This window comes from Sparus aurata, chromosome 17 (genome assembly GCF_900880675.1).
Source record: "Sparus aurata chromosome 17, fSpaAur1.1, whole genome shotgun sequence".
NCBI classification, from domain to species: domain Eukaryota; kingdom Metazoa; phylum Chordata; class Actinopteri; order Spariformes; family Sparidae; genus Sparus; species Sparus aurata.
The window spans coordinates 23,373,838-23,386,521 of NC_044203.1; the positions used below are offsets into that span (position 1 = coordinate 23,373,838).

Genomic DNA, 12,684 nt, shown 5'->3' on the forward strand with positions numbered 1-12,684 from the left:
ACTTACACAAGCCTCATAATGAGCAAATAATTCACAGTTCATCACCTCAAGAAGAGTCTTAAAGAAAGAAGAAGACAGGGCAAGTGGTGAGGAAAGGCTGATATGTATTCCACAAGTAACACTTTTACAAAGCAGGGAGTGTTACAGCAGCATGTGAAGCCAAACACAGGAGAACAGACAAAAGGCTGAAAAATAAATAGTCAGGAGGCGAGCAGTCAACAGAAGGACTAGAACTATAGCAATCATCACTGTGCAATCATAAAAACAAGAAAGAGAACCAAAGGATTCAGTTTCGGCACAGAGAGGATAAAGGTAAAGGAAAATCACAAAACCAATCTGTAATTCAAATCATCTCATTTCAAAGTAAAATCTGGAGCAAAGAACACAGTTGGACAAGTAATTTTCTGCTGTCAGTCATGCTCGTACAAAAGAGAGACGCAGTAGAGTTATCACAGAGTTTATCACAGACAGGAGTGAGTGAAAGAACTCTCCGCATGTTTTCCAACTAAAACACAGTTCACTGTGGCCAGGGCTGGGCGATCATTTCAGCAGCACTCAGCAGGAGCATATCGCAAAGATTTGAACATCATGTGATCAGTCTGGACATTTCTGCTGTCCGAATAAATGTACATTTGTTATTGAGGTTTTTGTTTTACACATATTACACGTTTGGTCACAGATTAACACATAAAGGTGTGGCAGTATATTGTTTTTTAAAGGGGTAACGCCACCAATTTTGCACATTAAAGTGTGTTTACAGGTCTTGGGGAGAACTACTGCATATGTGAACTGGTAGTAAAAAGCCTTTTGCGGCTCCAGAGGAAGCTGTATGAAATCTGATAAATTACATACAGCTTCCTCTCGAGCCACAGAAGTCTTTTTACTACGTGTTTCACATATGCAGTAGTTCTCCCCAAGACCTGTAAATACATTTAATGTGCAAAATAAGTGGCCTTAACTTTTAAATAAGGATGAGTGAGTGTACCTTTAAATCACTTGTATCTTTTAAACCAGAAGTGAAAGAAGCCTGAAATTGATAACAGTTGATCAGTAGTTGCTAGATCTATCATTAAGACTATTGACAGAACAGCCTCTGAATTGAGCTTCAGATGAATGTTTCTAATCACAAGAGTGACAGAACGTTTTCTTTGAATGATACTCGCACTCCCTCAACCCTATTTGTAACATCCGTCAGATTATTTCACATATGATGTTGTACTCATTTTCCATATAGTAATAAACATATTGGAAAATAACCAAATGATTATTGTAATAATGATGTGAACCATATCGCCCAGCCCCAGCTGTGCTGTTATTCATGACTTAACATTGGCAGCTTGTAGTTGATGATGTGAAACTTGCAACTTTTTCGTATCAAATGTTTGGTCCAAACCCTGAATGGTCCACGATGGCAGTACAGACATGTTGGCAGTGAAATCTTTGACATGGCACACTCTTCACAGGACACTGCTATTGAGATGTCGGTGCATGATGTTCCTGATGTGATCTGAATCACTTACAGTTACAGGCATAAAAGCAGTAAGGAGAAAAAAAACATTTTGAATTCACTGGATTCAAGGGAGTAAACGCAGACATGTTGAGCAAATAAAATGAGGAATGTTATAATGCTGAAAAGCTTGTGGTTGCTTAAGACTAGTTCTAAAACAAGTGAAGAATATATTTAGGAAGCACAACAAATGTAATCTGGACCTTGTGCAGCTGCTTTAAAACTAAACCAGTGGTATCTCACAGTGCATCAACATGCTTGTAATTCTGCTTCTGAAGGAAATAATGTCTGCAGATAATAACGGCTGCAGTCTGTTTTACTATGGATGAGGAGAGCCACTACAGGTAAAAAGAATTAACTAGCAGATTTCTCCACAAAACCTTCTGAGTTGATTATTTACATTAAGACAATTACGTTTTGTGTTATAAGTTAATTGATCAAATATGCAAACTATTCACTGTCTAATGAAATATGTGCTAAGTTTCTTACATTTCTAGATCAGACTGGCTGAACTCAAAATACCTCTTCAAAGTTTCTTTCTTTTTATCACTTCATAAATCAGAAAATGCTGTCAACAGCCATAAAAAATACATTTTTGCCCAAATAGCCCAAATCTAAAAAAAGGTTTGTGGACGTTTTGACCTGAAGTGTCTCCCCTGTCACAAAAACATAATTCTATTTACACTGTCTAATGTGATCCAATTAATGAATAGAAAACTTGGATAGAGCCCACACACAAATATGGGATCATCACACAGGAAATGACAGCCGAGCCCTAATGTCAATACCCTCATAATATATTAATTCTGTACGCCAGTATAGTGCTATCGTAACATAATACTGAGGACTGTTGTTTTTACCTATGAAAACTCATCTGGCATCAATTTAATCACATTTACTGAGCTTCTCTTTTAATTATTCATACTCATTATGAGGGCTATTGTTTGAATCGCCATGTTTTTAAAGCAGCATCTTGACCTTTCAACAACCTCATATTGACCAGTAATGCAGTTCACTTGGACACTTAAAACCGGGTGCAGTTGAAAAGCACACATACTGTACAGGCAGATGCACAGGCGAGGGGAGTGAACGATATATTTACACCCCGGTTGCCAATCACACTATAAAAGTAACATTCATAGAGCTCAAACATTCCTTTTCCAATGTTCACAGTACTTTTTTAACCTTTGTCGCCATATTTTTCATGTCACATTTTGATGATTTACTGTATTTTTAGTAAGATTGAGTTGAACTTTAACATTTTCCCAGAAGAAATCCTATTCGACCTGTTTGTTGCTAGAAAAATGAGTGTTGGTGCGATCAATGTTAAAGTAACTCCACGTCACGTCCCCCAAGGAAGTATCCGACCAGTTCTTTTCTGTGCCTCCATTCAGTCGTTTTTTTCTCCAGTTTTCTCTCTCACGTTCTCGGTCTTCTCTCCCTCTCTTTTCTCCTCCTTGTCCCCTCTTCTCCCTTCCCTTTTTCCTCCCTTCAGGACCCTGCCGACTATTATGCAGCACACGGCGATAATGTGCATGATGAAGTAGATGGACATCCAGTAGTTGATGGTGTCAGAGGCCTTCAGCAGCACGAAGCCCATGCACATGTAGTCGTAAGCCCTCATCTTCAAGAACCATTGAACCCAGTCAAAGATGTTCTGTCCACGAGGACCCAGTTTGGCTCGGACTGACGCCTCCATGGCGGACTCGGCTGCGATGCACAGGGGAATGGTGAGGAAGGAGAGGTAGTACCCAGCGTGTAGTCCGTGCCAGTAGGCGCTGATGAACATGGTCCAGCCAGCTCTGTGAGTTACAGACAAACAGAAGAGATGTTGAACTCGAACAGACACACCACTGTGAGGGATTCTGTTTTTGTCATTTGATTGAATTAAGGGAAAGATGAAGATGCTACAGCAGGATAATGGACGTTCAATGTAAAAATGGGCCAATTTTACAGCAAATTTTACATGAATTACTTAAAATGATAATTATAATAAATAATTACTTCATGTATGCTGTCTTTCAGGAAATTATAAAACGAGATTTAAAGGATTTGTAAGTTTTGCCCAACAATTCATAGAAAAACCACAAACCAACAATTGACTGATACTGCTATCTATTGTCGTACTCTGTGTGTAGCCAAAGTCTGACTAAACTTATTGCTCTGTGCCATTAACATCCAATGTTGTTCAGAAAATTATGAAAAACACAAATGAGGCACACTGTTACACTGCTATCAATCCTTCTGCCATTAATACTCACTAATGAAACAAACTCATGGCTTGATAAAGTCTAAAATGCACTATTCACTCTTTTTCAGGTGCTGTTCGCTTAAAACTACGTGTCCAGCTGTGATAAGCCTTTTTAAAAGAAAGCATATGTTACTGATGTTTTTTTTTTACTGATTTGTTTATTCGGTCAGCTTGTTATAGTTTCGTAGGTGCAGAGCTTCTGTGAGCGGTTTTGGTGGAAAAAGACAACAACAGAACTGCTGTTTGGAAATACTTTTTAGGCAAATGAACCAGGAAAGGCAGAGGATACAAGCATGGCCATACAGACCAGGGCTAAATTTAGCAAAGCACCTGAGGGACCGACACGCAGACTGAGCTTGATGACAGCTCACACTGAAACACGACTGAAGTATTAAAGAGGGCTCAGTAAACGGTTGGTGATAAGTCTGTTGTCCTGTTGTTGGCCCGACAACCATTTGTAAATCTCAAAGCTCAGCTCACCGCCCTCAGAGGAATCAGGTCTGAGGAATGGCACTGTGCAGAGTTTCATTTGATAGGAAAATGATTTTGGTCAGAAGTAAAATACCTTAGATGCTGTTGTTCTAAACACAAAGAACACAACAAATGGCATATCTATCTTTTACTGCCAATTAAAAATATTATGCCATCAGTGTGTCAACTTTTATCAGTGCTATTGAGTGTTGATATCTGTTTCTGCTGTCACCGGTTTTATCACACTGCAATGGCCAAAGGCTAATGCCTGAACACACCACACAGGGAGTATTGGATGAGCACAGGGATTCGTCCATACAAGGCAGAGACTGCTGCACACATAAACCCTTACCTGAGCGTGTAGGCTTTGAAGGGGGAATTGGGGTAGATGTAGTGGTGCAGCCACCACTGCACTGTCATGTTCCAGTAACGCATGCCATGTCGGACCTTCACGCAGAAGTCAGTGTTGTAGCAGTCGATGTTCTGGATGGTTCTGAAGTCGTACTTCTCTTCAGCGGAGGGATCGGGGCTGATCACGAGGGAGAAAATGTAGAAAAAGAAAAAAAACTAAGTTTCAACAACAAAATGAGAACTCCAACAAAGATAGTAAGTAAGCAATCACTGATGCATTAGGTGTTAATCCTGTGCTCATGTACCTGTAGTTGACAGTGGGTCCTCCTCCAGGTTTGGACAGCGCCTTTTCTGGATAACAGCCCAGACCTGCACTGATGCAACCAGCCTCAGCTCCACACCAAGCTGCGTAGAAACGCATCCGAAACACGAAGAATACTGCTGTCATGTAGAACAACCTGGTGACAGAGAGGGAGAACGGTGCATTATTCATTTTAATATTACCAAACAACTGCAGGGGTATTAGACATTTAAATAAAAAAAAAACTACTAGACCCTCCAAAGTTTCTAATCTTCTGGGATTTGATAGGAATCAGACTTTTGTAAATGGCAGCACTTTTGTATTTATTTTAATCTCAGCTCTGTTTGCTTTTATAAGTCTCATTTCATTATCATTATTATGTCTCATTATGTCTCATTTGTTGTACAGAGTAGAGACATTTTGACAATCAGTACACTGCAGTTTCATTTTATTTGCTCCTGATACAATTAAGAAAAAATCTGAACTATTCACCACATTTGAGAAACAGCTTTGACAAGAGCCTGTACTATGATATGATATGACCATTATATTAACTTTATTATCTTATATAAACCTAGACATTGTTTCTGTGCTATTAAAAGACATTATCAGGGCAATAATTCATTCTCACAATACCTAAAGAAATAGTTTTGATCCAGGAACTCTTCAGTGCGAACGTAGGCCAGTGGAAAAACGGAGTTGACAGCCAGGAACAGAGCACCGTAGACGGGAACCAGCTTCAATCGCTGCAGGCAAGGCACCCAGCTGGGCAGGTCCTGTGGGCTTGGCTGCTTCAGCCAGTCGGCATACGTTTGAAAGCGAAAGAATGGACCTTTGAGGAGATGGAGGAATGAGATAAAGGAGCGTTGAGATGACAAAAATGGAAAATTGGGATAATGCAAGACACAAAAGGGACCAGCGAAGGACAGTGTGGTTTGAAAAGGAGAAGGTGTTGTTGGAAAGGAGGGGGCGGGGGTAAGAAAACAAGTCAGCAGTAATTTTCAATAATACTAAAAATGATGTGGACTCACACAATATTGGACAAGTAGCAGAGAGTGAGACAAAGAGAGACAACAGTTAAAATTCATGCAAAAGCAAATGAACATCAATGACAGCACACATGAATTTAACAGCTGGCACACAAACATAATTCTGAGAAGTGCAGAAGTACATTCCCACGGACTTACCTGTCATGACTCCGATGTAACAGTAGCTATAGGACAGGATATCGTAGAGAGAGGGCTCCTGGGACAGACCTCCGATGACAGGAGACTTGCTGAAAGAGCTCACTTCCTTTTTCTTCTCTATGTGGAAGCTTTGCACCTCATTGGCCAGACTCACCATCTGAGTTCAAAACAGAAAGGTGCATCAAATGTCAACAAAGACGCTGCTGTGTCACTGCAGTATATTCATCCACTGATGAGGTCTCTCTACCTTGAGAGTGAGGAGCAGCTGGACGGCATTGGCAAAAGGTGTTGGCGCTGGCAGACCGAACCAAGTGACGAGCCGGAAGAAGAGGAGGTAGATAAAGGTCCAGCTGAGACTCACAGCCGGGGCGTGCCTGGTAGACAGAGACACATGTTGTGAGTTTACAAGAGTTACACTTAACTAGACTGTGTTGTTCCAGTGCACTTATGGAATTCTGTTGTGTACACCAGCTTTTTACAGCACACTACAGCTAAAACGATTAGTTGATTAACTGATAATGGTATTAATTTAAAGATATTCACGTGTATACAAACACGCTTACCTACTGTACTCTTGAATTTAAAGTAGATTAAAGTTTGTGGTTGTAAGACCCTAAAGGCTTATACAAAGATGTCTACTGAAAAACTCAAGGCCAGATTTAAAGAATGACATTAAATAAAAATAAGAGATGGGAGGACTACTACAAAATAAGAACAAAAGAAAAATGTTACTATATAACAATTATTACAAATTATTGTCCAAAAATCAACAGTTTAATTGGAAATCTACTCTTTTTTACTTTTGTTTTTTTCTAACAGGCAGATGGATTAATGCAAAATAGCTTTAAGTTGCAGACCAAATATCATGACTTTGGTACTGTGTGTTTGTGTCATGCAGTTAATGGAGTTTGTCAAGGCATAAATATTAATCTCTCACCGCCAGCTGCTCTTTATAATGATCCATGTTCCAATCACCGTCACCAGAGAGTGGAGTGTGTGGATGTGGCATGTGGCAATGGTGATGGAGAGGCCCAGAAGAAGAGCTGCCCCCTGCTTCACTGGAGGACCTGAAGTAAAAGTAAAATCATAAAATTAAGCCACCATGGGAACAGCACCCCAGACCCACCACATGACTGGGTTGATGTTATAAACAGGATGTGCTATCAACCGCAGTGAATAAAAATACAAACATGGTGTGAAAACGCATCACTTCCCACCTACTGCTTTTGAATTTGTTGACACTGTCAATCAGGAGAGGTGCAACCGAAAATACAACAGGTATATCAACATTGCTCATAAGTGCAAGTATACAGAATGGACATCAATTCTGGTGATTCATACAACACATGTTTAGACTCCATGTATGGGTCTGCCAACAATCCCCTTCATATATAATTATGTTTTCAGAGCACTAATGGGGCTAATGTAAGCCCAAAAAAGTACAGTCTGAGCCAATGTTGTGGGTACAGGACAAACATATAACCTGCAGTAGCACAACAGAGGACTAAGGATGTGAAGCATACTGAAAGGCTTGACACTAGGTTGAAGAGCAATACCCTGAACAAAAGAAAAGATTAATTAAAGTCCTCTTTCACTGTCATCCATGGTCACCAGATTAACCATCACTAATCCTTAATACTATGGAGCAGAGACTGCTAAGAAGATTTCAACTTCCTTCATCCCCTCATACAACAGGAGGATTTCCTATAAAGACATATTCCAGTATCCCATTAGACACATTTCAGGATATGTATAGTCATGAGGTAGTAGGTAAAGGGTAGCCCATCTCCTTCCAAGTGTTAAAATATACAATAATATAATAAACACAAAACAATACAATATTGTTAAGTATTTTGTCCATCCTCTACTGTGTCAAGAACGGACAAACAATGGTTTTTGATCATCTCCCAAAAATGTTTAGCTTTGAAGGCGACACCAAGAGAAGTCAGTTACTGAAAAACATTGGGTATAAGCAACACTGTTAGCCACTCAGAAAACTAGATGTATATGTGTCTGATTATGTTTGAAATCTATACATGTCTGTAACTAGTGTTCAAAGTCTGTGTGGACCAAATGACTCACTGAGGTAACGGAAGAGGAATCCAACAGGGATGGAGGCAGCGAGAATTCCCAAGTACACCAGCTCATCAGGAGACATCGCTCTGCTGGCACATAACACCAAACAAATTCCTATAGATAATGTTCACATGCACATGAAACATCATTAACTGACAATCAAAAATTATGTGTGAACAACATGATGGACATAAAAAAAGTAACCCATCTGGCAATACAACACGATCTACCCCAACACCCTGCAACAAACCCAAACAAACACCCCCTGACAGGGAGTCTGCATTAATAATACAATGACAGATTTCTTGCAATGATTTTGTTCTGAATGGAAAGGCAGAAATAAAGTGTCTCAGCAGTTGACTACCCAATCAAAATTGCTGAAATTGTAAACAGTGCTTTTGTCTGAATGAGGGATTTATCCTTTTTTCCGGGTTGTATGTGCCCCCTAACAAAAAAGCCGGCCCAAACCTGGCCCCCCTATTAAAACTGGTCTAGAACCGCCGCTGAAAGTAGAGTTAATTATTTTACATTTACAAATAATGAAAGATGGGTGAAGGTGCACATCTAAAGTGACTACACACACCACCAAGTTTATATATTAGATTATATATTGTTATCAATATGACCAATGATTTATCTCCATTCTTACATTTGTGGGCATGTTTTTGCAAGCACATCTTAATCATATCATTGTGGTTTGTCAGACATTCCTTTATTTGTTTCTATTTCACTCAGTTTTTTTTATTTTTTAACTGCAAGAAGTGATTGTGCAATTTCAAGCAATTGTGCTGGTTCAAATAATCTTAAACAATCATCAGGGTGTGTTTCACAGTAAGTCCTCCGTGTTAGAAGCAATTTCCGGCGAGTTGTGTGCAACCGCCCATTTTAACGTACTACAGCTGCAACACAAAGCAAGATTATTCTTGAACGGTGATCGTGAAACCTTAGAGTTCCTAAAGAGATGAAATACAAGGCACAACACGCATCCTGATATTGCATACCATGGAATAACATGTGGAAACTTGCTGCTGTGAACTATAATGCCGTAGGAGATCTAGGCTGTTTAACTCAGGAGAGAGCTGAGGATAACAGCTACGCTATGGTCACTTTCATTAGTGTTGAGATTAACGGTTTACATTACGGTTGTTACTCATAACTCGGAAAAAAGGGCAACAATCATCAGTTCATCAATAAGCGTCCGCCATCACATCCTCGCTCGAAAGAGCTGAGTTGACGTTAACCGTCAACACGACTGACTTTACGCGATTACATTGATTTAAGCTAACAACAGCACAGCCTGACGATAAGATTGTGGCCAAATATTTTTTTAAAACACAACAGCACAACAGGTTTAACCACTATAGTCATGGCTGTATACAAGTTACTTGTGTGAGTATGTAGGCAGTTACAAGAGCTGTAACGTTACAAACGTTAGCACTGGGAGTACAAGCTAATAGCTCATTAGCTTAGTAGCTATCAGTGACCAACCGTTACATAAAGAGCAGGTTGTAATCTTACAGTACTTACATTCTAATGTGTTAAATCGCCAGTTTAATCACTCCGGTCTCAGGTAGAGCCTGTACATTTGACTACCCAGTCACACAACTAGCAAAGCACAGGAAGAATGTACTTCCTTGTTGCGAAACTACGTCATCTAGTGGGCGTATATGGTACGTCCCAACTGAAACGGTGTGGACTGTACCATTACCAAAAAATTCTGGTGAGGTTAGTACAGACACACGACTACAACGTGTATCTTTCATGACACAACGCTACTACTACCTGACTTAAAGTTCGTTGTTATCTTATATTTTAAAAAAGTACTAAACAGTATACAATTTTAAAAAATAGTCTAGGGATATCAACAACAAAAAAACAACTCAGTTTTCTGGTCAGACCAAACATTTTTATTCAAAGATTGACAGAACAGGAAGTATCAGAACACACTCCCTGGACAACATCCTTCTTAATCCTCCTCCTCATCGTCAGCTCCTCCAGCTCCACTCTGGCCCTTCTTGGCATTCTTTCTCTTGACACGGCCTGGGCGTCCACCACCATATGGAGACCTCAGGGAGAAGTCAATGTGCTTCTGGCTGTCCAGGCGAACCACAAAGGAGGGGATGTTCACCACCTGCTTGCGCACACTGCCGAGACAGATAATGAGGACGACTTTAGAAAACATTTTAAAAGCCCATTTCACATATTGCATCTTTTTTTTCCCTTTTATGGATCTTACTTTTATTTTTTCTGTAGTGGACAGTATGAATAACATCCTAGACATCTTAAACATAGATTGCAGGCTTCATTGACGAGGAATTCTTGACACCACAGAAAATCTGATTCCATGATCTTTTAATCATCAGCCTGAGTACTTTGCACATCACATCAAGGTGTAGTAAATAATACCAATTGCCCGAGGTGCAATCCCCCACTTCTTACCTGACAGCCACAACACCTCAGTCCAAGCCCTTGACGGCAGGATTGGCTCTGGGCAATGTCTACTGACAAGGTATACGGTTTTGATACCGAATTGACCTTGCTGAAATGTTTAACTGATCTCATCAGACAGCATTATAACTTCATGGTCCTCTGATGGAAGAGGAAGCATTGAGAGAATCTCATGAGTCCCTCAGAAGACTTGTAACCCATCATTTATGATGTTTGATGCCCAACGGCCTTGAAGCTTACCGAATGTGCCTCTGGCGGATAAGGACACGGGCATGGTGGATGCTTTTGGCAAGTCCGAGCTTGAACACCTGTGTCTGCAGTCTCCTCTCCAAGAAATCTTCAACCTTCAGGCCCAGGATGTAATCGAGCTTCATCTTACCCTCATCCAGCACACCGATCCTCACCAGACGCCTGAGCAAAGCATTACCTGTAAAAATACAGGAGACCTTTACAATCCAAGACATACGGAGTGCATATGACATTTACACTATTTTGGCCTCATTGACGAGGAATTCTTGACACCACAGAGAATCTGACAGTTGATAGTTAAATCATTGGCCACATACTGATCAAATGTGTAGTTGAATATTTTATGTACCTTCAAACAGACGCTTGGGATCCTTCTCGTCAAGAGTGAGCAGCTCTCTGGCAGCTTTGCGGATCTTGGCCAGGGTGAATTTGACCCTCCACACCTCACGCTTGTTCCTCAGTCCATACTCGCCTTGAGAGAAGAGTTAACAGTCAAACCTCAAGTTCAGTGCCGTCGACAGCAAACAAGGGGAAGCCTACGATAAAAAATATATTGACACTGATGAACATGAAGTCACAAGCTTACCAATGAGTTTCAACTCCTGGTCGAGACGGGACTTCTCGAAGGGACGACGGGGGGTGACATATGTCTTGCGACAAACCCAACTCCTGGCAACGGGCATGGCGGTTTAGGAGTGCCTGCAATATCAAAACAATACCTTTAATTCAAAAAGCCAATTGTACATCAGAGATAAACAAAAACAGATGAGAAGCAACTATGTCCCCAAGCCCTCATCTTACACTGACATCAATACTGGACAAGAATTGCTGAGGATGCATTTGCCATTCTGAAATGACATGTTTGTGAATGACGGTTGAGACAGCCTTGCTTAAAATCTTGTAATTTCAGTAGCTGTTACATCTCCCAACCTTTAACAAATTCTCATTCCATAGTAGTGTATATTCTAAATCATTGAGGAAGCTGATAAACCTCCAACATAAATAATTGCGGTAAAAAAAAGTTAGCATTTAGCTGTGTGATAAGTCAGCTTCATGAAGACGCATGTAGTGTGTAAATCCACGCATTCACGACACTGTTACGCCAGATAATATGCATTAAATGCGTCTGTAATTACACAAATCATGTAAATATGCTTAAGAAACCGGCAATCTGTCAACCATACGACTAGGCCGCAGCTACGCCGCAGCTACGCCGCACCACGTTGTTCAACGTGAAAACGTTAGCTTAGCCGAATTAGCTTCTAACCTAAATCTATTATAAACGATGCGCTGTTTACTTAAAATACATCTTGGCTCGTCCTTCTACGTTTCCTTACACCGTCTATGACGTTTAGTACATTTTCAAGTTAAAAATGCTGTGAGTCGGTGTTGTAATGTAGCACGAGGCTGCTGTCCGTACCTGTCTCGCTCAGGCTCGCGCAGTAAAGAGGACGTTCAAGGAAGTTCCCATTAACTTATAGGGCTGACGCACGCACTACATATCCCGTCATGCTCCTCTCCACTCGAACGGAAGTAGCAATGTTAGTCCTGTCGCACTCTGTTGGTCAAACAGAAAAACAACAGCTGAAAACAGAAGGTACCAGCTTCAAATGTGTGTTCCTAGTTGCTTGCAGATTTGTAATCATCATAAATATGATTTATTTCGTCCTATACTCGAAAAACAATAACAGACTTTCAGCTGTTACACTAAATTGTTGAGCATACAGGGGTACACAAGGTGCAAATGACCTGCTGTGAATTCAGTGTTTTCCTTTAAACTGTCCCCCTGTTAAATAAGCTGTTATTGTACAAGTGTGTCACATGTAGGGAGACATCTTGCATT

General features: G+C 40.5%; 2 protein-coding genes across 4 annotated transcripts; both read right to left on the reverse strand.

Annotated features, from left to right (window-relative positions):
• Nucleotides 1-87: 87 nt before the first annotated feature.
• On the reverse strand, nt 88-9,828 carry mboat7 (membrane bound O-acyltransferase domain containing 7). 3 transcript variants are annotated; one of them, XM_030394671.1, is made up of 9 exons: nt 9,672-9,828; nt 8,151-8,230; nt 7,006-7,135; nt 6,316-6,442; nt 6,069-6,225; nt 5,518-5,713; nt 4,886-5,038; nt 4,582-4,758; nt 88-3,309 (listed from the first exon to the last, which is right to left on the reverse strand). In XM_030394671.1, exons 2-9 carry the CDS (start codon nt 8,224-8,226, stop codon nt 2,898-2,900), a joined length of 1,428 nt encoding a protein of 475 aa, XP_030250531.1. In that variant the 5' UTR covers nt 8,227-8,230; nt 9,672-9,828; the 3' UTR covers nt 88-2,897. The 3 variants fall into 3 exon arrangements, with proteins under 3 accessions (XP_030250531.1, XP_030250532.1, XP_030250533.1); XM_030394672.1 differs by having other exon boundaries at nt 8,151-8,233; nt 9,672-9,827; XM_030394673.1 differs by having other exon boundaries at nt 8,151-8,258; nt 9,672-9,826.
• Nucleotides 9,829-10,028: 200 nt separating this feature from the next.
• rps9 (ribosomal protein S9) lies at nt 10,029-12,393 on the reverse strand. The gene is made up of 5 exons (XM_030394678.1): nt 12,262-12,393; nt 11,428-11,540; nt 11,191-11,313; nt 10,833-11,019; nt 10,029-10,288 (listed from the first exon to the last, which is right to left on the reverse strand). The coding sequence occupies exons 2-5, from the start codon at nt 11,522-11,524 to the stop codon at nt 10,111-10,113; spliced, it is 585 nt and encodes a 194-aa protein (XP_030250538.1). The 5' UTR covers nt 11,525-11,540; nt 12,262-12,393; the 3' UTR covers nt 10,029-10,110.
• Nucleotides 12,394-12,684: the final 291 nt, after the last annotated feature.

Coding starts and splice junctions, on each gene's coding strand:
- mboat7 (XM_030394671.1), bottom strand. CDS start 8,226: ATGTCTCCTGATGAGCTGGTGTACTTGGGAATTCTCGCTGCCTCCATC. Junction 5,714..6,068: donor TTACATCGGAGTCATGACAG/GTAAGTCCGTGG, acceptor ATCTCCTCAAAG/GTCCATTCTTTCGCTTTCAA. Junction 3,310..4,581: donor TTCAAAGCCTACACGCTCAG/GTAAGGGTTTAT, acceptor TGTAACTCACAG/AGCTGGCTGGACCATGTTCA.
- rps9 (XM_030394678.1), bottom strand. CDS start 11,524: ATGCCCGTTGCCAGGAGTTGGGTTTGTCGCAAGACATATGTCACCCCC. Junction 11,020..11,190: donor TCCCAAGCGTCTGTTTGAAG/GTACATAAAATA, acceptor GTATTTTTACAG/GTAATGCTTTGCTCAGGCGT. Junction 10,289..10,832: donor ATCCGCCAGAGGCACATTCG/GTAAGCTTCAAG, acceptor CTGTCTCGGCAG/TGTGCGCAAGCAGGTGGTGA.